The sequence below is a fragment of the Microtus ochrogaster genome, linkage group LG9 (genome assembly GCF_000317375.1).
Source record: "Microtus ochrogaster isolate Prairie Vole_2 linkage group LG9, MicOch1.0, whole genome shotgun sequence".
Taxonomy (NCBI): domain Eukaryota; kingdom Metazoa; phylum Chordata; class Mammalia; order Rodentia; family Cricetidae; genus Microtus; species Microtus ochrogaster.
Genome location: NC_022034.1, coordinates 40,353,089 through 40,377,742, shown reverse-complemented (window position 1 = coordinate 40,377,742; position 24,654 = coordinate 40,353,089). Strand labels below are relative to the sequence as shown.

General features: G+C 39.1%; 1 protein-coding gene across 15 annotated transcripts in view; it reads left to right on the top strand.

The window, feature by feature from the left end:
* The window catches only part of Ptprk (protein tyrosine phosphatase, receptor type K), a 539,194-nt gene that overhangs the window by 432,511 nt on the left and 82,029 nt on the right, over nucleotides 1–24,654 (top strand). For all 15 annotated transcript variants that reach the window (XM_013352406.2, XM_026787348.1, XM_013352405.2 and 12 more), the window contains exons 12-13: nucleotides 6,792–7,065; nucleotides 10,695–10,731. In XM_013352406.2, coding sequence (XP_013207860.1) covers nucleotides 6,792–7,065; nucleotides 10,695–10,731 — 311 coding nt within the window. The remainder of the gene's footprint in view (nucleotides 1–6,791; nucleotides 7,066–10,694; nucleotides 10,732–24,654) is intronic.

Sequence of the window (24,654 nt, the reverse complement as noted above, 5' to 3'; positions counted from 1 at the left end):
TTCATTCATACCAGGAGTTTATCTAGATACATGGAATAGTCTTCCATGTGTGCCTGTTTGGAGTGTGACTGACTCCCTAGTAAGGCAATGACCACATAGAGAAAGTTGGGGTTAGACCTGGCATTTTGAGGAGGGGAAGAGATGAGGTTTACTTGGAGAAGGAAGGGATGGTGGGTGTTTCAAGAAATTGCAAGCAAATGATAGGACATGGGATGTTCTACCTAGAACATCAAGTAACTGAGGTCATTGAAGTTGGATGTGGGCAAATTGACAGCAGCTAAAGCTGGAGCCATAATAGAGGCCAGGGAGAGAGACTGTTTACTGGCAGCTTGAAAACTGAGGGTGGCCACAGGACTACTGCAGCAATTGCCTTGAGCTATCCTCTTGCGAAGGGGGGGGGGCTCACTCTGGTAGAAACAGAGATCGGGCTGAGGCTAACTCAGGCTGAGGCTGAGGCTGGGATGCTCCTAGGGCAAAGTGTTCATGGTTGCAGTGGAAATGAAAGCACCACTAAGTGCCTCACACTAGGCTATGTGAAGCTTAGAAAGATGGGAGGTGGGCCGGGCGATGGTGGCGCACGCCTTTAATCCCAGCACTCGGGAGGCAGAGGCAGGTGGATCTCTGTGAGTTCGAGACCAGCCTGGTCTACAGAGCTAGTTCCAGGACAGGCTCCAAAGCCACAGAGAAACCCTGTCTCGAAAAACCAAAAAAAAAAAAAAAAAAAGAAAGATGGGAGGTGGGACCACCCCTTAAACTGACATAGCGCAGAGTCATTTACCCAAAATGCCAATTCTGGTATTCAAGGTTATTGAAGGAAGACTAATATTTTTTGTTATCATAAATCAAAAACATCTGTGTTTTTCAAAAAACACAGTTACTTTGTATATTTTACCTACCTTATTAGTATTTTCAGTGAATATTATTTTTGAGAGATCTTGGTACTCAGGAAAGAAATAACACACTCTTCAGTTTACAAACAACCTAAATGAGGCGCTCAGCATGAGCTGTCTCTTCGATTTCTCATCGTGTACCAAGCTTCCCCGGGGCTGTTAATGAACAATGTGTGTAATTCTATCCTGGCAAGTGTGGTTCTTCAACATATTTTTTTTAACTTTTATAATCATCTGAAAAATGTAAACTTGATGCCTGCTTTGCCTAGAAATTCAAATGTGCTTTTAGGCATTTGACAGTCATTGCCATGACTTGAAGTGCTCATGTCTCACAAGACAGGTTTCTTAAAACATATAATTTTTCTTAATTTTTTTTCTAAGTAGCAGAATATTATAAATACATGGGTTTTCTTTGTGTAGATGCTGAGTTTGTGGTTAGGTATTACAAATAGATGCACATTTTATTGCAGGATTTTCCAAATACAAACTCTGTACTTTTGGTAGTCAAGAACCCATTCTAGCATAATTTCAATGGGGAGGGGATTCATCAAATTTTGAGTCTAAGCACCATATATGTTTAGTGACAAAATTAAGATGTAGTCATGAACTATGGTGAGGACCAGAATTTTTCTTAGATCAAGAAGAAATTGTCTAAAGATTTAAGTGAGAGTGTAACAGAAACACAGGTCACAATATAGAGGTGATCCACACCAACTGTATATGCTGATGGTCTGGTCCCTCATCGCATGTGCACAGGCAGCATTAGTGTGGCCATTGGCATCCACTGATGGAAAGTGTGCTGCACCCCACATGGTAAAGATAACAAATGCTTCTTGGTTGTCTTAATTATCATCATGACAAACTGACCGGACTTCTAACTAGACATATGTTAAAACTGAAGTATAGATGGACGTAATATCTCTGTGTTGTTTTCTAAGCATAAAGGTCAGCATCCAACTCAATCAGATGTCTAATTCCTGGGAACTGGAGTTATAGACGATTGTGAGCTGCCATGTGGGTACTAGGAATCAAAGCCAATTCCTCAGCGAGAGCATCCAGTGATCTTAACCACTGAGCTGTCTCTCTGGCCCCTTCTTTGTCTTTTTGTCTTTCTCCAGAAAATGTATCTTTACAAATAGTGAATTTGTGTGTATTGTGTGTGTATAAATGTGTGTGTGTGTGTGTGTGTGTGTGTGTGTGTGTATCTTCCTAGAAGTTAGCCTCTGGAGAGCAGGGGAGACGACACCACTTAAAAATATTCCACAGCATATAACAGATATTTCATAAATGACTGAGTGGGAGACACTAAACTTAAAAATGGGATAGCTACTGCCTTTCATGAACTCATAATCTAGTAAGGAAGAGGCATGTCAGATGCAGTATTTATGACAGGGTAATCACACTGTGTTCATAATGGACAATGTTCACCATGGAGGCAGTACCTTTTAAGACAGTGATCTGTCTTCCTGTTTAAGTACCTAAATTTCTGAGGCAAGTCCTAAGGGTTCTGACCAATGAGGCTATGGCATCATGAATAAGATCGGTGAATTACTGACTATATTTAAAGAGAATTAGTGTAATTGTGACTTTCCATATATTCCCTCCACCTCAAGAAGAGTACACTGGCAAGGGAAACAGAGAATTATTCATGATAGAAGTATCTTAATGCTGTGAAGATTTTTGAGAAGATGCTTGACAGTATGTATGGCCCTAGCTTCAAATGAATAATATGTATCAAAAAAAAATAGTGAGAGCAAGAGAGAAGAAGAAGGACAAGGATTCATTATAATACTAATCCCAGGACAATGTGTAGAGTCTGACTTGTAAAATGAAGGAAGAGAATGGAAAGAAACCTCATGCTAAAAGATGAAGAAATATTACAGGAAGTGAGGACTTGGCTTAGCTAGAATTAAATTCCATCCAATCATTTAAAAACTTTAATAAACGGAAACATAGAACCATTTCCGGTCACCCGTCAGTCCAGTCCTAATTTGATTTCTCTGCCCTTTGATTAATTTGAATTGACTATACTTGTCAAGTGAGAAAGAACAGCAATAGATTTTTTTTTTTTTTATGAAGCGGGATATGTGTCTGAGGCACATCTTCTCAGACTGGCCAGTGAAGGAATTTCTGCCCTTTCTCAGCAGTTGTTTGGAGTTTGGTCTGAACCTCTAGGGTAGTTCTCACTGTAGTGATATATGGTTGTTTCCATGCACATTTTGCTGCTTGTGAACACGTTTTATGAATTCACTGCAGTTGCAGTCAGTTCAGCACAGATAATGTACCCGGAGAAAGGGAGAGAAAGACACACAAGGGTTTAGCTTCAGGGTGGGGGTGGGGACTGGCTGAAGGTTGTGCTCCATAATGACAGTAAAGTGCCCCAAAAGACTTTAACCAGTGTCATTTCCTCGAAAGACAACTGAGTTTTCTAATGTGCTGGCAGAAGAAACAAAGACACAAAACTACAGCAGTCATGATACCAGAAATTTATTTCCAGTGATGTCATAGAAGAGAAAAAAGGAAAAAAGGAAATCACCTTGAACTTGGTTTAAATGTTAGGAAGAAAAAGAAGTCTGGAACTGAGTTAAGGTGACGAGAAATATATTTGTGAGTTGCTTTCTTGTAGACATCAACCAAGGAAAGTCACAGTTTGTAAGTGGAGTGTGTGTGTGTCTGTGTTTGTGTCGGTCTGTGTGTGTGTGTATGTATGTGTGTATCATACTTCTGAGTGCCACAAAGCATTTAAATAACAGAAAGAATTTTGGTAATGTCAACAACAGAAAAGCAAATAGAAAGTTGATAGTGAGGAGTAATTTTTCACCTCAGTATCAGTGCCCAATGCTTCATTGTTGAATAAAGTCAGTGAAAGAATGAACAGATTCAAATTCCTAGGAAGAAAGCTAACTAAGGATATCTTCGTTACTCAAATAGTGTCGAGACCTTCCGAAGCAGAAGATGTCGTTGTTGTATGAGAGAAAAAGAATGCTTTGGATAGATTCTAAGTAAAGACATCACCAGAAAAATCAAAAGTGATTTGTTCATACTACCATGCCTAGTTAGATACCCATGATTCCATTTGAATATATTCCATTTCAATATAAAATTAAGTGGCTCCTGTATCGGCCCATGGAATAATCACTGCGGAATTTGAACACTACTCAGCGATCGAGCCGAGTCCAAGGCAGTGTAAGTAGGTGCTGCACTTGTCAGGGTAGAGAGCAGAGTGAAAGGGGGTGGAGTGAGGTCTTGTTGTCTCCCCTAACTTCTCACCTTATTCCGGTCATTGCACAAATAGGAACCTAGGCAATATTCCTGGAGGCAAGCTTTCTAAAGAAAAAAATATTTATATAATCAGCTTTATGCTGTCATGACAAATCCTTGGTGGCTCAAAGAACATTCATGTATTCTTCATAGCTCACTGAGAAGTCCGAGATGGCAAAATCAATACTTGCTGAGACCACTCATCTAAGCCACGTTGCTTTCCATAGATGCCCATCTCCAAATACACAGCACATGTGGATTGTGGAGAGGGGTCCCAGACATCTGCTTCATAATGCAAGAAGGAAGAAAGTCAGACACACATAGAATCCACTAGCAACTCAGATCTCTTTCGCCTAGTCTCTCAGTAGTAGTAACAAAGATGTGCTTCATTTCTTAGATAAAATTTACTAGTTAGTAAAAGATATACTAAAGATTAAAGCCCATGTTAATAAAACATCCCTATGCAAAAGTGGGAAATTTTCTGATTTTCTGTATCTTATAGAATCAGCCCTATTCTAAACTTTCTCTTTAAATAGGATATGCCAAATTTTAAAGCTTGCTTGAAGCTGTTGATTTTAATCTCAGATGGACCCACACTCAAGGTTTCTAAAGTGCAGACTGTACCTTTTTGTCTTTCCTTCTCTCCCCCTGTAACAGTTTGCTTTGCCCCAAATAAATCTGGAGAGCTACAGGCTGTCTTACATATTTCCTATATTTAACTGAAATGGAAAAACATGAAAATGAAATGTTAAATATATCAACTAAATGGAATGGGTTGAGATTTGATATATACTAGATTTTTTTTAGGTATATGGGGTAATTAAGAATTTTGTTTTCAAAGGTTAGCTTAGGCTATTAACCAAGATAGATAACTGTCATTATTGTTCGTTAGGGTAAGAGCATAAGGTTAGATTTGTCTGGAGAGTATGATACATCTATTAATTTGTGTGCGTGTGTGGATTTATACATAGTATAGAAGCATTTAACATAAATATGAATAATAAACTTAAAATAAGGACTAGGTCCACCTAGCAAGCACATATCAACTTTGCTCTATTTTTCTTTGTGTCTGTGGGGCTTTGCTTGCTATTTCTTAAATTTAAAACTGACAAATGTCATTCCCTAGATGAGACAGAGGGCAGGCTTCCTGTCAGTAGCATTCCTTCAAGCTTGATGACCCAACCTGGCAAAGTGTAGAGGATGGTGCAATGTCTACAATAAGAAATCACAGAGACTTCTGCCTTGGTTACTCGGTCAAATCTCAGTTTCTGCCATCAAAAGAGAAAGAAATAAATAATAACAGCCTTTTTTTTTTAATTTTAGCAATATTTTGATTAAAAAACCAGCAGTGGAGGACTTCAATATTTAGGAGGAAAATAAAGCTGTAGTTTTAACTTAAATGCAATCCTTTCTTTGAGGCTCTGGGGTCTTTTGCTTCTAAGTATAGCAGCTTATATTTAAATTGGAATTTTGCTCTAGATCTGAATTTTTTTCACTTTCTTAGAAGCAAACTTTGTTTTTCTCTCTTAGTCTCTCTGGGAGACTCTTAACAAAGAGTCTTCTTCCCTACTATAGATCTCTTGGCTGTCTACCCCCTCTGGGAGACCCAGATGGAGCACACTTACCTAAGGGTCTCAAGATTTTGCATGGAGCCCCACACACAGCTTATTCCTACTGAATTTAAACAAACCACCACAATTCATTTTCCTTCAGTTTTCAGAAATTCTAAACTATATTAATATTCTGCCCATTAAAAGTACACGTAACATATTAATAATAATGGCAAGTTTCATAGATAGTCTTAACCTAATTTTTTCCATGAGACATTTTCCACTAAGGAAGGATGCTATTGACATATGAGTTTGAGAACTTGACAGTGCAGAGTTATTAGTGATCCAGAGATCGTTATTTTAAATTTGCAGGGTCTTCTTTCTTTTATTACCCCTCTAAAATAACAGCGGTTGGAGGAAAGTTCTAAGGTGTTTAAAGAAAAGGGTTTGTGGTTCAGATTGGAGTTTTAATAGGCCACATGCCATCTGTCTCTCCAATTTGTAACATTTCATTATTAACAAGCCCAGAAGAAGGAGGCAGTCTATTTCTGTTCTAGGGACAGATTTCTGTCCATCTGTGCCCGCCTTGTCGCATGTCACTTGTACTTTGGATCTGCATAGCTGTGAGGCAGTGGAGATGGAGGCCAGGTCAGGAGGTGGAGAAGCCTGTCAGTGCTTTGAGGCCCCAAGCCTGTGACAACTGCCTCCAACAGCTTCCAGTGCCTCCCGGAGGCCATCATTCTGGTGGGCCTTGGACCTGGGCCTTCCCTGATGTAATCTCGCAAAGAAATGTTAACTTTTCCACTGAAAAATAGGACACGACTATGGTTAACGCCAGGGTCCTCATTAGCGGACCTTAGTTTTCAGTCCCTGCAAATGTGAACCGCTTTATGGTGATTACGACTTTATGGTAAACTCAGCGTTGGGGGCAGCAGAGCCCATGAGAAGCTGTTTTATGGCAAACGGGATGCATGCCGGTTACATATACATGGAGACACAGCGTACCCACGCTGAACCCCTTGTTCCTTCCCCCAAATCTCAATGTCTTGATGGTTTTCTAATTGCAAGCATTTCTTTCCTTTCCCCAAAGTGCTTACCAAATTGTCGTCGAGCAACTGCATCCGCATCGGACCAAGCGAGAAGCCGGGGCCATGGAGTGCTACCAGGTACCCGTCACGTACCAGAACGCCCTGAGTGGGGGTGCACCCTATTACTTTGCTGCAGAACTCCCCCCTGGGAATCTTCCTGAGCCTGCCCCTTTCACCGTGGGTGACAACCGGACCTATAAAGGCTTTTGGAACCCTCCACTGGCTCCTCGCAAAGGATACAACATCTACTTCCAAGCCATGAGCAGTGTGGAGAAGGTGAGATCCCGTTGAGATTTGGTTTTCCCTCTATCGTTCGTAAAGCTATGGTTATATTTTATAAACACTCGGTAGCGTTTGATAAGGAAAATTGAAGAGAGAGGGAGGGAGAGAGAGAGAGAGAGAGAGAGAGAGAGAGAGAGAGAGAGAGAGAGAAAGAGAGAAAGATTAGATTAGATTAGGGGAAAAATCGGTGTATAGTGTCTCTCCCGTTGCCAGCCACGTGCACGTTGACTGAAGGCCCCAGGCTGCAAGCCAGCAGCATTTCACAGGATCTCCGTTTCCTAGTAACTACTGCAACTTGCTCCGTCTTCAGGAATGCCCACAGTGCAACTGTGGGGAAAGTGATTTGAAAAGGTGGGTGTGCTGCCGCCGGGACTTCACCCCCAGTAAATTCCCGCCATTGTTCTGCCTCACTTGCTCAGTAGTGGCCGCTTCAAAAGATTAAATTTACTTCAGGATAAACAGAATATGCGTTCCGCAGCGGGCTAATAAACCTTTATAAGCTTTTCAGGGGGTACGAGCCAAATAGTAAATAACAAGTAACAATCCTCTGATTACAAAGTAATGGGACGCCCGTGGTCCAGCTGACAGACCCTAAACAGAAGACTGCCTGCCGAAGGCTGGGTGCTGAGCCATTACAGAAGTTGGCTGGCCCTGGCCCCGACTGCCCCTCCTTTTCCTATTTTGGACACAGTTGTTGTGGAGCACTGCTGCTGATCCCAAATGAATATTGAAGCGGAAATCACAGCAGGGCACGTGGAGAGAAACAACCTAGCCTTTTGCTCTCACGCTGGTTACCTTTGAAAGACTTTTCTTCCCAGCGACTTAATGTTGTTTTTATTTATTTATTTCTAGTTTGGACAAGGGCAGGCAGGATAGAAAAGCATGTTGAGAAGAGAAACTTTTAACAATTTCCTATCCAGATGAACACTGGCATTTTGATGGACTTGTAGCTGCATGAGAAGTGGTTTGGTTTTGTATAATTGGTGGCATCTGGGAGCCGATATGAAGTATGTGACAAGCAGTTGTATGAGTCATATTAACTCTTAGGAGAGTTTAATTGGGAAACAACCAATTTGTATTTCTACAGGGGCCATGACAATATGAATATTGATTTGACACGCAAGCTGTATTTTTCTGCCTACCAGTGTGGCCATTGTACAGTATAGGACAACGAAAAATGCCAGAGACCCTTTAAATAGGTAGTCTCCATGCAGAGGCTATCCATAGTTGAAGATGTTTTTCCCTACTCATTTTCCCCCTATATAACTCGATTCTTTAGGGTCCACACCAAGTTGTATTAGTTATTTTACTGGCTCTGGCACAAATGCCTAGCAAGAAGCAATTGAAGTGATAGAGGGTTTATTTCAGTTCACAGTGAGAATTAAGTCCATGGAGTGCAAGGCATGATGGCAAGAGTAGGAAGCCACTGGTCACATGGGTCCTTATTCAGAGAGCAGGGAGCAAAATATCCTGGTGTTCTTCCCAACCTCTCTCTCTAGCGTGAGACCCTCAGCCCATCAAATAATGCGATCTATATTTAGGGCAGGTCTTTCTGCTTCAATTAATTTATAGATAATACCTCACAGACATGCCCAAAGGTTTGTTTCCATGGTGATAAATCCCATCAAAATGACATTCAAGATTAACGAACCCTCGGAACATACACATACTACACACATTTTCAAAGGTACTTGTCTAATTAGGTTTTTCAAAACAGAGACATGAGAAAAGTTGATAACCCCCCCCCCCCAAACACAAATAGCACACAGGTAAGAGGCAGTTCCAGGTTTGAGTTTTCAACTTCAAAGAGGTAATAGTTTTTAAGTCAACTCCTGTTAATCCCTCTGTTGTGTGGCAGGAGTGCCTATGAATGTGTGTACTTACAGGGGATTTTCTCTGACATTCTTTAACTACACTACTATTTGATCAAATTTAACAGTGGTTTTCAACCTGTGGGTCACGATCCCTTTGGCAATCAAATGACCCTTTCACAGGAGTAACCTAAGACCATCAGAAACCACAGATATTTACATTATAACTCATAGCAGTAGCAAAATTACAGTTATGAAGTAGCAATGAAAATAATTTTATGGTTGGGGGTCACAACAACATAAGAAGCTGTGTTAAAGGGTCGCAGCACTGGGAAGGCTGAGAGCTATGGAATGTGAGTACTGGCAATCATATCATTCACAAAGAGTTTTGACATTGATGAGCCTCACACCAGCAGAGGCTGGTAACGCCTGCAGAGACTCAACAATGACTGCTTTTAGGGGATCAACATCCCTTGGGGTCTACATTGGCTCATGAAAGTCTCCTGCAGCCAATTCTGAAGGTTGGCCACAGAGAAGAAACAGAAGAACACATTTCTTCTCCTAGTTCTATATTTTCCAGGCTTTCAAATTAAATGCTCGAGAAGGAATTATATAAATTTGGTCTGTTATTTATCAAAGTATAAAGCCATTGAAGATAGAGTTATAAATACCTCTTAAAGATAACCTCTCTTTCATAAAAGTTCATGTTCCTAGTATGTGAACCCTGGCTAACACAAGTAAACAAACAGAACAGAGAGAACAACATTAGGTAGATCCAGGATTGCACAGAAGCCATTTATTAGGATTCCAGGGACAACAGTCTGTCCATACCCTGAGGCCGAAGGAAGGGATAGGTGTGCTGAGCCCTGTCCAACTATAATATACCCAGATCTCTTCCTAAACTATGTTGTCCAGTGTGACCTAAGCAACAGCTAGCCCAGGTGACTGTGACAAGAGAAACCCACCACTATAAAGCCTTTGTCCTGTAGGGTTTGGAACACATGGGAAAACTCATGGAGGAGAACTAAGTCACAAGACCTTGTCAGGTAGGAAAGAGGGGGTGGGGGAAAGGAAGAAAGGGAAGAAAGAAAGCTAAGGCAAGCAGAAAATGACCAAGACTAAAGTAGGTGTCTGCCAAGGGAGCAGAGCCCAAGACAGCCTGAGGGCCTTGTGTTTCTTTATATCCCCCAGCACTAGCCGTTCTTGCTGCTTCCCCTTACATTTCTACTTTCTCTATCTACCTTGGTAATAAGAGGGAGGAAAAAAAACTTAGTTGCTGACAGCTAAATTTCCAGGAAAGAAAGAGCAGATAAATTACATCTAAACTGCTATGTGATGTCTTGATAATCTTTCTTAACAACTACCGTTTAGCTGTTTAGTTGTGCCGAGATCCAAGGGAGAGTATATCATGTTCAGGTTTGTTCCAAGTCTGGAGCTGTCAGATGAAAATTAGATTTGTATACGGTTCTGATTTGTATTAGCTTTGCAGATCCGTATCTCTTTCTGATAGCTCAAGAAGCAACAAACATGCAAATAGCAGGCCATCCAACTTGTCTCTGCCACACCAGTTTGCTTTATGACAAAGTGAAACAGATACAGATATCTCTAGCAATTACTAGAAACCTCCTTCAAATTTTTAAAATACTGTCTAAGACTATATATTGAGAAAGAAATTCCCTAGTTATTATAGTTCTTTAGTCATAATCTTATTGTTAACCCTTGGAGTGTCGTGATAAGAAGTATAATAATAATTTACAGATCAGAAAATATTGTCTATGTACTGATCATTTTCTTTTGATTTCACTCAACCAGGAAACTAAAACCCAGTGTGTACGAATTGCTACAAAAGGTAAGAATTTGCTTTTTTATTTTGTTTTTGTTTTTAGCTCCATTCTCTACTCCTTTCCAAAATGAAAGAGTTTTGTTCCTGGCTTCAGGCCAATAAAGTGTGATGTTTCTTTTACAAGGTATTTGTACTGGGACCCAGTTGAACCCCCAAGTTCACTGAACACTTGGGTGTCTTTAAGAGAAATGGGAGCCCTTCATCCCATCACTAGCGTTTAACTAAAGAACCTTGTTATGATGATAAGATGGGCTTAGAAACCTTAGAGCAGCTTAGCCTTGGATTTAGGGTCTGAGAGGCCTTGTGCCTCCCATTAGTCCATTTGGAAAAAATCAGCCATAGCAGCTCAAAGTACAAGTCACTTTACTTGGAAACCTCCATCACTCTGTGTGATAGACAGATCAAACAGGTTCAGCTCTGCTGAGTCTACACACTCAGGTGAGCACTTCATTTGCATTTGGTTCTGATGTAAAAGGAACAAAGCTAGTTTAACACCGCAGGAGCACCGGAGGGGGAGAACAGCCCCGCGATTTCATCACTCCAAGGAAGACGTTTTAATTTTTCTCTTTGATTCAGCTAACATTGGGAAATTATTTCTGTGAAGGCTAGCAAGCAGAACACTGCCTGCTGACCCTGGCTGCCATGACTTTGCTGGTTTGATAAGAAGGAATGTATTAAGAAGGAATGTATTGTCACCTTTGAATGAGTATTTGGAGCAGGCTCCTATACCTCTCTTTGTGTTGTCCTTTAAAAACTGAATGGTCCAACAAGGGAGAGGCTACTGCTTTGTCTGTTCTAGTGGAGAAGGACTAGCTATCTGCACGCCTGCCTGAGCCTCCACAGAGGTTTGTTCCGCTGGGAGCTCTGTTGCCATAGTTAGTATTTGATGCACATTTGTGAGCGTAGCTGATTCACTGGGGGTAACAATGAATAGCCATATTCTGTTTATGCTGGCATCTCGCCTTTCATCTTTTTCTCCCTCTATCAATCTGCTCAATTAGCATTTGTTTTTCTCTTGATTTGTGCAAGCAATAAAGAGTTTCCCCTTGACTCATGGGACTAATAAAGAAACTTCACAGATGGGGAAAAAAACCGACTGATTTCCATTCAGATACTAAGATTCCTCATGATAATAAAAAATAAGTAAACAATGCTAGTGGGAAAAAAAAGAAAAATATATGCAGAAGCATCTAGTGTGCTAGCGGGCTTTTTGTTTCTTGGTGTTTTTTTGTTTTTTGTTTTTGTTTGTTTTTGTTTTAAGAATTGGCTTGTAAATCAGGAGTTCGGGTTGAAACTTCTGGAAGTTAGCCGCAAAAAAACATTTAGCAGTCTGTTGTTACCTCTGCTTTTCTAGATTTAAAGCAGATGCTAAGAATGTAAAAAGTACCCATAGCAGGCTGTTAGAAAGGTTTTTTTGTTTTTGTTTTTTTGTTTGTTTGTTTGTCTTTCTGAGACATGGTTTCTTAGTGTAACAGCCCTAACTATTCTGGAACTCATTCTGTAGACCTAGCTGGCCTTGAACTCACAGAGATCCCCCTGTCTCTGCCTCCTGAGTGCTGGGATTAAAAACGTGTGCCCCCACTGCCCAGTTAGAAAGTTCTTTAGATAGGAAAACAATGAAAGGAAAAAAGAGCTGAAGCGATTGCAAAACAGAATTTCCTTCTCATTCACTGCTTTCGTGAATTGTTTTGGGGTCACTTTGTCCCCTTTGGATACCAATAAAAGCAGGATAGCAAATATTATCTGGTATTTCTGCTCCAGGGAGGGTTATAGATCGCGGAATTCGATCTTAGCTTGTGACATTTGCTAGCCGCCCAGAGGGTGCTAAGAAGGCTTCCTTCCGTTTGTGGTCGTTCAGTGTCCTCGTGCATCCTGAGGCACTCAGGACCTCTGGTTGACAGAGTGGCATACTAAGGATGAGAAGGGCTTTGGTCTTAGTCTATCTGAGGTTAGATCTTGATCTTGCCTGATGGCTTCAAGGCAAATTACAAAAGCTCCATTCGCCAAAGGAGCGTAGCAAAGTGCTTATCCCTTATTATTTTGAGGATTTGGGGGACATATAGACTACTTCTTCCTCATCTAGGAATTTTTTTTCTTCCATGATTTAAGATATCTGTAGCAAACCATAGACAGAAAATATTAAATGAAAAATTGCAGAAATAAAAAATTCATAAATGTTAAATTTTGTATGCCACTGGCAGTCGCATAATGAAAGTTTCACTATCTTACTCTACTTGTCCCAGGACCCGAGCGCCCCTTTGTCCACAGCATTTGTGGTGAATATACTACCCACCTGTCAAGTAACTCAGTAACCACCTGTTGCTGTATTGTTATGTGTGTGTTCAAGAAACCCCACTTTGATTAATTAGTGCCTCCGAAGTGCAAATGTGGTTGTTCTATTCACATCTCATATCGATATTATACTTTATCATAGGTTTGCACATGTGGAAGAAGTAGGAGTTGCAGAATTTGATATTATTTGTGGCTTTAGTCATTTACCAAGGTTCCTGGAACACAGCTACCACAGATAAAGGAGCTGTTATGCACACAACGTGTTTGAATGAGCCCTGGCATACTTTACATATTACACGTTAGCCGCTGTCTTCTCGTGTCAATTATAAAGTGCAGTGTTATCCTCACTAATGGACTTCCCTAGAGGCTCCTGAAAGAGCCTCTGTGTTTTCTGTTACCATTGTAAATCTAGAAAATTGCCGTGGCTAGTCCCTAAAATGAACATGTTTTACCTTGCCTTTGAACCACATAAATCATCATATGCAGTTATGAGGGGAAAAAAAACAATAAATACTAAAGTAGACTTAAATTGCAGATAGAAATTTATTGGGGGTAAAATTAAGGGTTTTTTGTGATTTAATATTTCTAACAAGATCTAATCCATTTCTTGCTCTGAATTTTGACATTTTTCTATCTATGAAAAAGCACACTTTAGTAAAGTAACATTGCCTTATTGACTGAGCGCAGCTAAACTAACACCGTGGAAATATAGTTGCCTTTTTGTCTAGAATCTTTCAGAATGGAAATAAAATTTTTCAGACACGGGATCTTGAAGACTTACTTAATAACTAGACAAAATGATATAACCATGGTGCTTGTGAAGGGATATAAAGAAGCCTACTAGTAAAAGACTAGCTAGTTAAGCAAGTGTACACTTTCGTAAAAGAGTAATTAAATTCTATGTTGAGATAGGTGGGCCTCACTGTTTATTACATATTTGAAATGTGTGGGCTTTGCTGCTATATGTGTGTGTGTGCGCACGCATGTGTGTTTGTATGTGTGTTACACACACACACACACATTATATATATATTATATATGTGTACATATATACATATATGGGCTCATGAGTAGTTCCTTGATTTTTTTTTTACGGTAACAAAGTAATGAGAACTATATGAGCATGGGTAGAAGCAATGCTGAGTCCATAGGTGAATCTGTAGCAGGAGTGTGTGTGTGTGTGTGTGTGTGTGTGTGTGTGTGTAAAATCTTGCTAGCTTTCACAGAAGGCTGCCCCTGATGCTCAGGGAAGCAAAACCATGTCATTTTTCAGATAGTGTCAACAGAGGATAGCCAGAAAGATTGGAATCTGTTGGATCCTCTGTGGCATCCCTATGGATGGATGGAACAGCCTGTGTTCTCCATTACTAAAACCCTGCCTTCATCTTCATGTCCACATCCCCAGCTAGGAGTACTGAGAAAGTGGGATCCAGCTTTCCTAATGTCCTTCGTATATAAGTCAACTTTGCTAAAAAGAGCATGATTCTCTAGAAGTCCGGATGTCTCTGCTGTAAGACATTCTACTTTCCAGGGACCTTTTATATTTTTTTTTGTTAGACAATATGCATTCATATGTATTTTTTTAACTTAACTGTTTAGTCAAGTTTAGTTCTGTGATTCAGTAGTCTCATATGTCACTATATTCCAAGAACAAGTACAAGATGAAAGTCTGATTATGTACAACAAATATTTGTTGAATTGGTAATTGAATTTAAATTTGAGGTGCATGTTTTTGCTTTAATATTTAATCAAAATGATTGCAGCACTGTCTGCAATTCGGAAAAGTATCAGAGGACTTGTAGGTGGTGAGTGGCGTGTGCAGGTGGGGATGTTTTTTTTTTTGTTTGTTTGTTTGTTTGTTTGTTTCTTGCAATGTGAACTTATAGGTCACTTTATATTTTACAAAAAAAAAAAATCCAAAGCTGAGATTCTGTGTGAGTCTGTAGTTACTTAGAAATAAAATTTGTAAACTGGTGTGTATTAAGTTTTTTTGACTGAGTATTTTACTGGGATAAGTGACAATGTATGATTTCTTCATTCAAATGGCTATTTGTGTCTGGCTTACCTCACTCAGGATAGTGTTTTCTATTTCCATCCATTTGTACGCAAACTTCAAGAAGTTCTTGTTTTTTACTGCTGAGTAGTACTCTAATATGTATATATTCCATACTTTCTTCATCCATTCTTATATTGAAGGGCATCTAGGTTGTTTCCAGGTTCTGGCTATTACAAACAATGCTGCTATGAACATAGTTGAGCATATACTTTTGTTGTATGATAGGCTTTGGGGCGGCCTGGGCGGTTTGGATGCTCAACTTACTAAACCTGGATGGAGGTGGGCGGTCCTTGGACTTCCCACAGGTCAGGGAACCCTGATGGCTCTTCAAGCTGATGAGGGAGAGGAACTTAATCGGGGGAGGGGGAGGGAAATGGGAGGCGGTGGCGGGGAGGAGGCAGAAATCCTCAATAAATAAATAAATTAAAAAAAATGGCTATTTGTGTACATAACTGGGAAACCTGTTTAGCTGAAACGCTTCAACTTGGTCACTGCGATTCTAATGACTGTAACTCTGTTGATCTCCAGTGTGAGGGTACTAGTCTAGTGTTCTAACAAGAATTAAATGATTTAATGTAGTTAAGCAGAAACTCTAAAGGAAATCTCTTTCTACTTTGATTGTCTGTATGTAGCCGTTATGATAAATGATTAAACAATTACATTAAACATCACACAATGGGCGCTACTTAGCAGCACAAGAATGTATCACGTTTTACTGATGTGGACCTCTTGGACTTCAGTTGGACGTATTGAAATCGTAACTGCAACTGAACTTAAGAACTCGAATATTAATTACAAAATTGAAGTGTAAAGTTAACAAGGGTTTTCACTGAGTTTTCATATCTTTTTATTTAAACTATTCCTCAAGTTCTGTGTCAGTTCCCACAATAAGCACCACATCCCAGGAATATTCTTCATCTAATGTTTCCTTTTCCTTGAGTCTCATGAATATGAATGTACAGGGCTCCTTCATAAGTAGATTTTCCCCCCAAGCACAATGTATTGCTCATGAAACATGAAAGACACTGAACTTCAGAGGGTCTTGTTCACACTCTCCCAGCTTTAATATTGAGAGAACACTGTTTGCATGTGCAGCCTTCATTTCTTCAGCAGCCTTAATGGAATCCATATGTCTATCCCTGCAGTCTACTTCCTGATCAGACATAGGTAGACACTGAGTGGCTCCCAGACTAGAGTGCCAGTTAATCAACATTTAGTTCTAGCTACATATTCTTGCTGTGACTGCTTAGAAATAACTCCCGCATTTTCACTCTTTGGAGTTCACTTGTTTCATGGGATGACCTTGACCTGTCACCAGTACTTCCTTAAAAGAGATAATTCACATTCCTGGTAAAGTCTGGTGACAGAGGAGGAGTCACAGCTCAGACCTGCCAAGCCATTGCTGAAAGCTATGGACGGACACACACTTAGATACTCTTCCGCTGCCATTTGTTTTTCGCCTAAATTGCTGGGGTTTGGAGAGGAGAAAGGCACTTCAGAGAGGTTCATTCTTATGCCATAAACGTATTTAAACACTAATTAAATGTCAGAATAGGAAAGGGCTAGCAGCTTAGACTAGTTGATTGGAAACTTTTCCAAATTGACCTCAAATAATTAGAGGCCATTTTAAAACTGCAGATTGGTGGATTATGGTTTTTAATAATGGATGCAATCAACTTCCTCACTTTAGATAACTTGCTTGAACTTGATTCAAATTGTTGATAACCTCTTTTAGAATGTTGAATTAGCATGCAATGTGCATACTGTCAGCATCTTAACATAAATGGAAGGACACTGTTATTATTCTGTATGAAGCTATGGGTTTCCATAACTGCAAATTTAGAAATATAATTCTCTAGGACGTAGTTGATATTTTGACTTGCTTTCAATAAAACTCCTCTTTTAGTATTAAAAATTCAACCCGAATCATAATAACGCAGTAAAGAATTTGTGAGGAACTAGAAAGACAGTAATTCAGAGAGAACTGATAATCCAATGCAGAAAAAGAAGCAATAAGTTTGGATAATACAGAAGCTGTGTGGTGGTAGCAGCACACACTGTTAATCCCAGCACTGGGGAGGGAGAAGCAGACAGAGCTCTGAGTTAGAGGCCACCCTGGTCTTTAAAGGAAGTTCCAGAACAACCACAGCTACACAGAGAACCCTGTCTTGAATTAAAAAAAGAGTTCGTATTATACAGAACTTATATTTTAAAATATTCAATAGCTTAGGTTGGTATGGTGGTATGTAGCTCTAATCTCAACACTTGGCAAGCACAGGCAGGAAAATCACCATAACTTCAAGGCCAACTTGGCCTATTTGGTTTGTATCAGGCAGTCATGGGCTACTTAGTGAGATTCTCTCAACAAAAATAAATTTGAAATTAACAGCAGCAAGAAGAACAACAATTTATGAGTATATAATAAATCTAACAAAGGATAGATAGATGATAGATAGATAGATAGATAGATAGATAGATAGATAGATAATACATCTGCCCTGAAAATTGTAGAGAAAAACCAATTTTTTTTGACATTTTATTTTTAAAATAACTACATCATCTTCCCCTTTCTCTTTCATTACTCCAGCTCCTTCCATTCACGTCTCAAATTCACGTCCTGTTTTTTGTTGTTAATTATTGTTACACACACACACACACACATGCACAGATACATACAGAAGCACACACATTCCTTCTGGCTTCTTAGAGCACTGAACACATGTTTTGAATAGACATACATGCAGATAAAGTACCCACACCCATAAAAATAAATGCATTTCTAGAAATGAAAAAGAAAATACTCTGGACCAGAGCCTGGCTATCCTTTGTCTTTGGGGTAGATTAACTGTGAAGAAACTATCAACCCATCAGGAACCTGGTACCCAGAGAGATCAGTTGTCACATCTGCTGCATGCCTGAGCAGTGTCCTTGCTGGTCCTCATGCTCTTCCCACGTGTCTCTTTGTGTGCATTGTCTGTGCTCTTGTTTTCAAAAATTAATCTGATTGGTGGTTTTGTTTTTCATTAATTCAGAGAAAGAAAGCCACAAAAAATTGCACTTAATTTTAGAGTTTAGACTATTCCCTGGGGAAAATGATAGTATCTCTAAGTGACATCAAGTCAGGAACACGTAATTTTAATAAAGTTCTGAGCATGGTCATGGTTAACACGAACAACCTGTTAGGCGCCGGTGTTTTCATTCGTTCTACCAAACTTCATAGCTTTGTAAGCTTTTTAAATTTAAAATGGAGAGAAATATTCTTAAAAGTTAATAGCAAATAGATTTTAAAGCCCATTTGCAAATGTAAAATACCATTTGTTGCTGAAAAACTAGAGTAGAAACACACTATTTCCACAATGGATTCAAAGGCTAAGTAGTCTCAGAATTTATTATTAAGAAAATCCCACCACAGTGACCTATCTGGATGGTGTGTATGGTTTACATGGGTGGAAGGTGACACTCTGATTATATTGAAATCTACACATGATGTGTAATATAAATCTGCCCATCTTTTAAAAATAGATGAGTGACTGAATGGAGTAAGTTATTCCATTTTACTGTCTATCTTACAAATATTTCTGGTGCTCATAAGGATTATTCTTTTCACTGCTCTGAAGATGCATCAGGTATATTTCAGCTAGACTTTTCAGTTAGTGACTATGAAAAACAATGTCAAGTGTTCACTTTTCCTTAAGTATATAAGAGATAGGGAAACATTAGAAACAGAAATTCTACTTTTTTTAGGAGTTCGTTCAACCTAAACTTTCTGGCTTAAAAAATTAAAAATTAATGTTTTAATGTAATTCTTTCAATTAAAAAGAATAAAAAAAATAAAATGGAAAAAAATGTATTGTTTGAGCATTTTCTTTTTTAAATTGGGCATAATTTTTCAAATTTTATTTTATTTAAAATAGCTTTTTTTCCTCACATAATATATACTCCTTTTGGGGCTGGAGAGATGGCTCAGTGGTTAAGAGCATTGTCTGCTCTTCCAAAGGTCCTGAGTTCAATTCCCAGCAACCACATGGTGGCTCACAATCATCTGTAATGAGGTCTGGTGCCCTCTTCTGGCCTGAAGGCATACACACAGACAGAACATTGTATACATAAATAAATATTTTATATATTATAAATATTTAATATATATATATATATATATTCCTTTCAATTTCCCTCCCTCTACTCCTCCCAATTCCTCCCTACTTCCCCTCCTGTCCAGATCCACTCCTTTTTGTCTCTCACTAGAAAACAAACAGACTTCTAAGGAATAATAATAAATAAAAATCAATGGATAAAACAAAAACTTACACATAAGAATAGGCCAAAACAAACATCCAGAAGGTAAAGAGCCCAAGAAATGGCATAAGAAACATATATAGATGGATACCCAGTCTTTGGTACACACAGGGATCCCATAAAACTCTAAACTGGAAACTGTATTTTTATACACAAAGGACGTGTAGGGTAAAGAAAGAGAATATGTATCTATATAGTTGTAAAATAAAAATAAAAAATAAGATAGAATAAAAAACCAATTTATATTAACTGGAGACAGCTTCTGGGTTAGGAACGGGGCGTGTGCCCACTCCCCTAGCTCTAGGACCCCATCTGGTGCAGTCCCATCGATCCTGTTGATTTAGAGGGCCTTGTTTTGTTTTCTTTTTGTCCTCCGTTCCATTGGCTCTTGAACACTTTCTGCCTCTTCTGCTGTTGGGTTCCTTGACCCCTAAGCAGAAGGGTGTTGGGGGCTGTGTTGCAAGGTCTCTCATTCTCTGTGTAATGCCTGATTGGGTTGCCATATTTGTTCTCATCTGCTGCAGAAGGAAGCTTCTCTGATGACATTTCTTTTTAATTATAATGTTTTTGAATCATGCGGAGAACAGGTTATGAATTTTCCACCCTAGAATTTTTCATCATGGGAAATGATGGGAAAACAGGCCACAAGAGACGACTTTGAGACACTAGCAGTCTCATTTGTAACATCAAAAGACATGAGAAAAATTAAAGTCTAGAAATAAATATACTAAAAATAGTCAGGTTATGTAAATACATGCAGTGTTGTATATGTGTTCTTCTAATGTGTTGTGTAAATATGTGCAGCATTGTATACATATCCTCCTAATATGTTGTGTGTGTACACTATTATATATGTGTCCTCCTAACTTGTTGGGTAAAGATGTACAGTGTCGCTTGCATATCCTCCAAACATGTTGTGTATGTACACTGTTATCTATGTATCCTGCTAGCATGTTGGGTAAATATGAGCAGTGTTGTATGCATATCCTCCTAGCATGTTGTGTCCATATGTGCATTGTTATATGCATATCCTCCTTGCATCGTGTGTAAGTATGTGCATTGTTATACACGTATCCTTCTTGCATGTTGTGTAAATATGTCCAGGGTTGTATAGATATCCACCTAACATATTAAAGACTTGAAAAGGAGGAATTCTTTTTTAGGGAAAATGTCTGGAAAGTGATGAGTTCTGATTGCCAGCTTTATAGGTCAGCTGAACATTTAGTCACTTAACTGTCAGAAGATCCAACAGCAACGTTGTAACTAACAAGTCCCTTGAGGAATTCTCCCAATAAGTTCATTCATTCATTCAACGAAACCATAAACAGATGAGTCATACCATTTAGATGTCAGAATCATTCTAAGCCACAGAATTGGCATGGGTTCCTTAAAAGAGCTCTTATTTTGGTGGGGAGACTGTATGAGTTATATTTCTGCTGCTGGAATAAAATACCATAGCTCAGTCCACTTAAGGATGAGGGTTTGTGAGTTTTGGTTTTTGTTTTGTCATATACGTGCAGGGTGTCCGTAATGGGACACGAGGCATGGAAGCAAGGTGCTCAGAGATCACATCTCAACAGAAGAAGCAGCAAGGATGTGGGGCAAGGCCAAAAACCCTTAATACCCCCCCCCAGTGACTACTTCCTCCAGCAAGGCTCCACATCTTAAAGGTCTATAACTGCCCTAAATAATTCACCAACAATTATTCAGATACATGAGCCTGTAGAGGATAGTTCTCACTCAAATCACAACAGACAGACAGCGTATACCTACAAGTGAAATAATCAAACTCATTTTAAATTCATTACACACTCAATGAAGAAAACACAGTTGTCCAATGTGATTTCAAGTGACTTCTCTAAGTGAAGCTAATTCTTATAGGATTTCAAATAAATGCTCACAAGTGATATTTGAGCTAAGACTTAAATGAGAAAAGTATAGAGAGCCTGTTGTATAAATTGCCTGAAAAGCTTACCAAAGAGAAGGGACAGCAAACAAGAGCCTAGGACCAAATGAATATCCAGGGAACAATGGAGCTTATGGTGGCTTGTAAGCCATGCTGAGTGTGTGTGCTGATCTAGATGTAATGGAAAGCCACTGAAGAATTTAAATGGAGAACTAGGATTTTCTTCCTGCTTTTAAGGATTACTTTGGATGATCCAGAGAATGGATGACAATGTCAGCTTCTGTTAAGAGGGTACACGTTAGGAATAATATTCCCATCTTTAAATGCTAGGCGTGTTGGTAGCAGGACTAAATCAATGGCAGTGTTAACAAGAACTAAAGCTAATAGGACTTCTTGATTAGATTAAATTTGGTATATGAAAATAGAAAAATTAAGGTAGGCAGAATTTCGACTGGTGCAATTAAGTGAATGAATTTCCTATTTAATTTGGTCATATAATATCGTAGAGGGATTGTCTTTGATATTCATGCGGTATTTTCCTACTGTTTGGAAAAGATGGAAACTGAAAATGTAGGACTTGAAGACTTAAATATAGCTTGGTGGTTGAGTGTTTACTCAACATGCACAAGGGCCTGGGGTAGGAAGGACATAAAGAAGGAAAGATGGAAGGAATGAAAGAAGGATGGATCTTAGTTTCTTGTTCCTGATGCTGTGATAGCAACACCTTGACAAAAACAGCGCCTGGGAGAAAGGGCTTCTTTCAGCTCATGGTTCAAGGGTACTATGGTCATCATAGTGGAGAAGTCAACTAGCAAATGCTGGAACCAGCTTCCACATATTGCTTCTATAGTCCAGAAGCAGAGCACAGTGAATTCCTGGGCTCATCACATATTCTGCATCTTATAGAAGGCAGGATCCCATGAGTGGCCTTGCCCACAGTTAAAATCGGGTTTCCCACATTAATTAACCCAAAACAACACCTCACAGATACTGTCAGAAGCTAACTTTAATTCTAATCCCACACAGGTGTGTACTCAGAGGTTTATTTTCTGGGTAAATCTAGATCCCATCAAAATGACAGTTAATCCTAGGCATCACAGAAAGAATGGGTACCAGGAGGTGGGGTGTTCCATGGAGAAAAAAAATCATTTCTTATGAGAAAATACAGTTGTGGAATTTTTGAGTTCAGAGGTTATTTATGAAGTATACATAACCCAAAAATATACCTAGATTATTTTGCAGAAAATTTAGGGATTTCTAGTTTGTGTCGTGTGTGTGTGTGTGTGTGTGTGTGTGTGTGTTTGCACGTGTGCGTGTGTGCAGGCTCACATGCACCACAGCACATATGTGGAGATCAGAGGACAACTCTGCTACCGTTTTTGAGGCAAGGTCTCTCTTGTTTATGATGCTATAAGCATACAGAAGCTTTGGGCCAATCCTTCTGTTTCTGCTTCCTGCTTTGCCTTAGCAAGGTTACCATTCGCTGTTGTGAGCCATTGTATCTGGCTTTCTTGGAGCTGAACTCAGGTTGTGAGTTTGCACAACAAATGCTTTTTACCTGATGAGCTATGTCCTCCTGTCCCTGATATACTGTTATAATAAACTATTTCTAAAGTTGACAATAATGATTTTATGTACAAATGTGTTTTATTCAAACACTAATGAATATCTTCACTTAAGTTTTACAATAAAATGTACTAAATGCACCTTAAAATTGTGAAGGGAGCTACTACAATGACAGCATTAGCTGAGACTCAATATGTTGTTAATGAGCAAAAAGAAATAATATTTGAGCATAGAGTGATCATAAATTGCTTCTGGCTCACTTGCCCTCTGAATTCAAGTTGGCCACCTGAAATCTGTTTGTGCTGATGGGATTTGCATTAAAAAATCAAAATAATATTTGTAAGAAGTAAGCTTTAACGTAGAAACAATAAAATAGGTATAGTACACTATTTCATCTCTTTTACAAAATGTTTTTATGCTAACTTTTCAGAACTTCTGACCTAAGTCAATGCCTTCTTACTCTTGTGATACCGATGTTCACTGATTATTTGGTTTCCGTTGGTAACTCAGGTTATTGGTCTTATGGGATCCAATATCAATTACCTGTACCTTTTCCACAAAAACACATTTATTATGCAGGACATGCCACAATTATTAGTTCAACTGCTATATATCTTCAGTGTCCACCTCCATGTCAACCAGGCCAATATAATCACAGTGGCCCATGCTAACACTCACTTCTTTCTAATAATTAAAAAGCAATCTGGAGACTAGTATCGCCATGAAACTAAGGGTGCCATTTGTTCATTGGAGAGAATTTTAACATGGAGCACTTCATTCAAATAATACCAGCAGTAGGAGTCTAAATTCAATTTTAGGAAAGTTGCTTTAAGTGACTAATAAGACAGAAATAACTTTACAACTGGCATAGGCACTTATGACAGAGTAAAAATGACAAAAATTTCCCCTCCCTTGATCCTTTTTGAAGGTGTCAATCAAAACTGTAACATTTAACATTAATTCATATTGGTTAATGTAGATTAAGTTTCTCATGATTGATATTCAAATTTTGTATGTATGTGATCTTCTGTAGCAATGTGGGCATTGACCATTGTGGATGTCACGATAGAAAAAATATGTTTGGATTCTTCAGGTATGCTCAATGTTATTGTAAATTCTTGATAAATAAAGAGTCAAAGTCATCGAAGGAACCTGCTGACAGAAACAAAAACTGGAATGATGATGTGTTTTGAAGCAGAAAGAAGTTTGGGCCTAGGAATTCACGTAGCCTCTGGGGGCTCAAGAAAGACAGGAAATCCCCCTTGCATCTCATAGAGCCAAACCATGCCAACATCTGATATTAGCTTTACAGGACTTATTTATACATTCACCGTTTCAGAAATAAGATAATGTTTATGTTCCTTTGACCCACAAATCAGTCATAGACATGGTAACAAACTGACTAATTAATAAGGAATATGTTTAGCTTATTTATTCTTTGGTTCTTCTATTTATTTTCAAGACAGCTCTCACTATGTAGCTCTGGCTGTCCTGGAACTCACTATGGAGATTGAGCTCGCCTTAAACTCACAGAGTTCTGCCTGCCTCTGTCTCCTACGCGCTGGGCTTAAAGGTGTGTGCCACTAAACCCATCAAGGAAAGGTTTTTGACACCTAGAAGTAGAATCCAACTGAAAATACCAGTGAACGTGGAAGTGACTTTGGGATTGGGCAGTAAGCAAACCTTTTCAGAATTGTGAAGAGCAGAGAGGCAAAAGCCTGGATTGCACTCCAAAATCTGTTAGTAGAGAGGGGAATGTTGCTGTCTCTCCAGCAAGGCTCAGAGAAAGATGAAGAACTTGTCACTGGAAAGT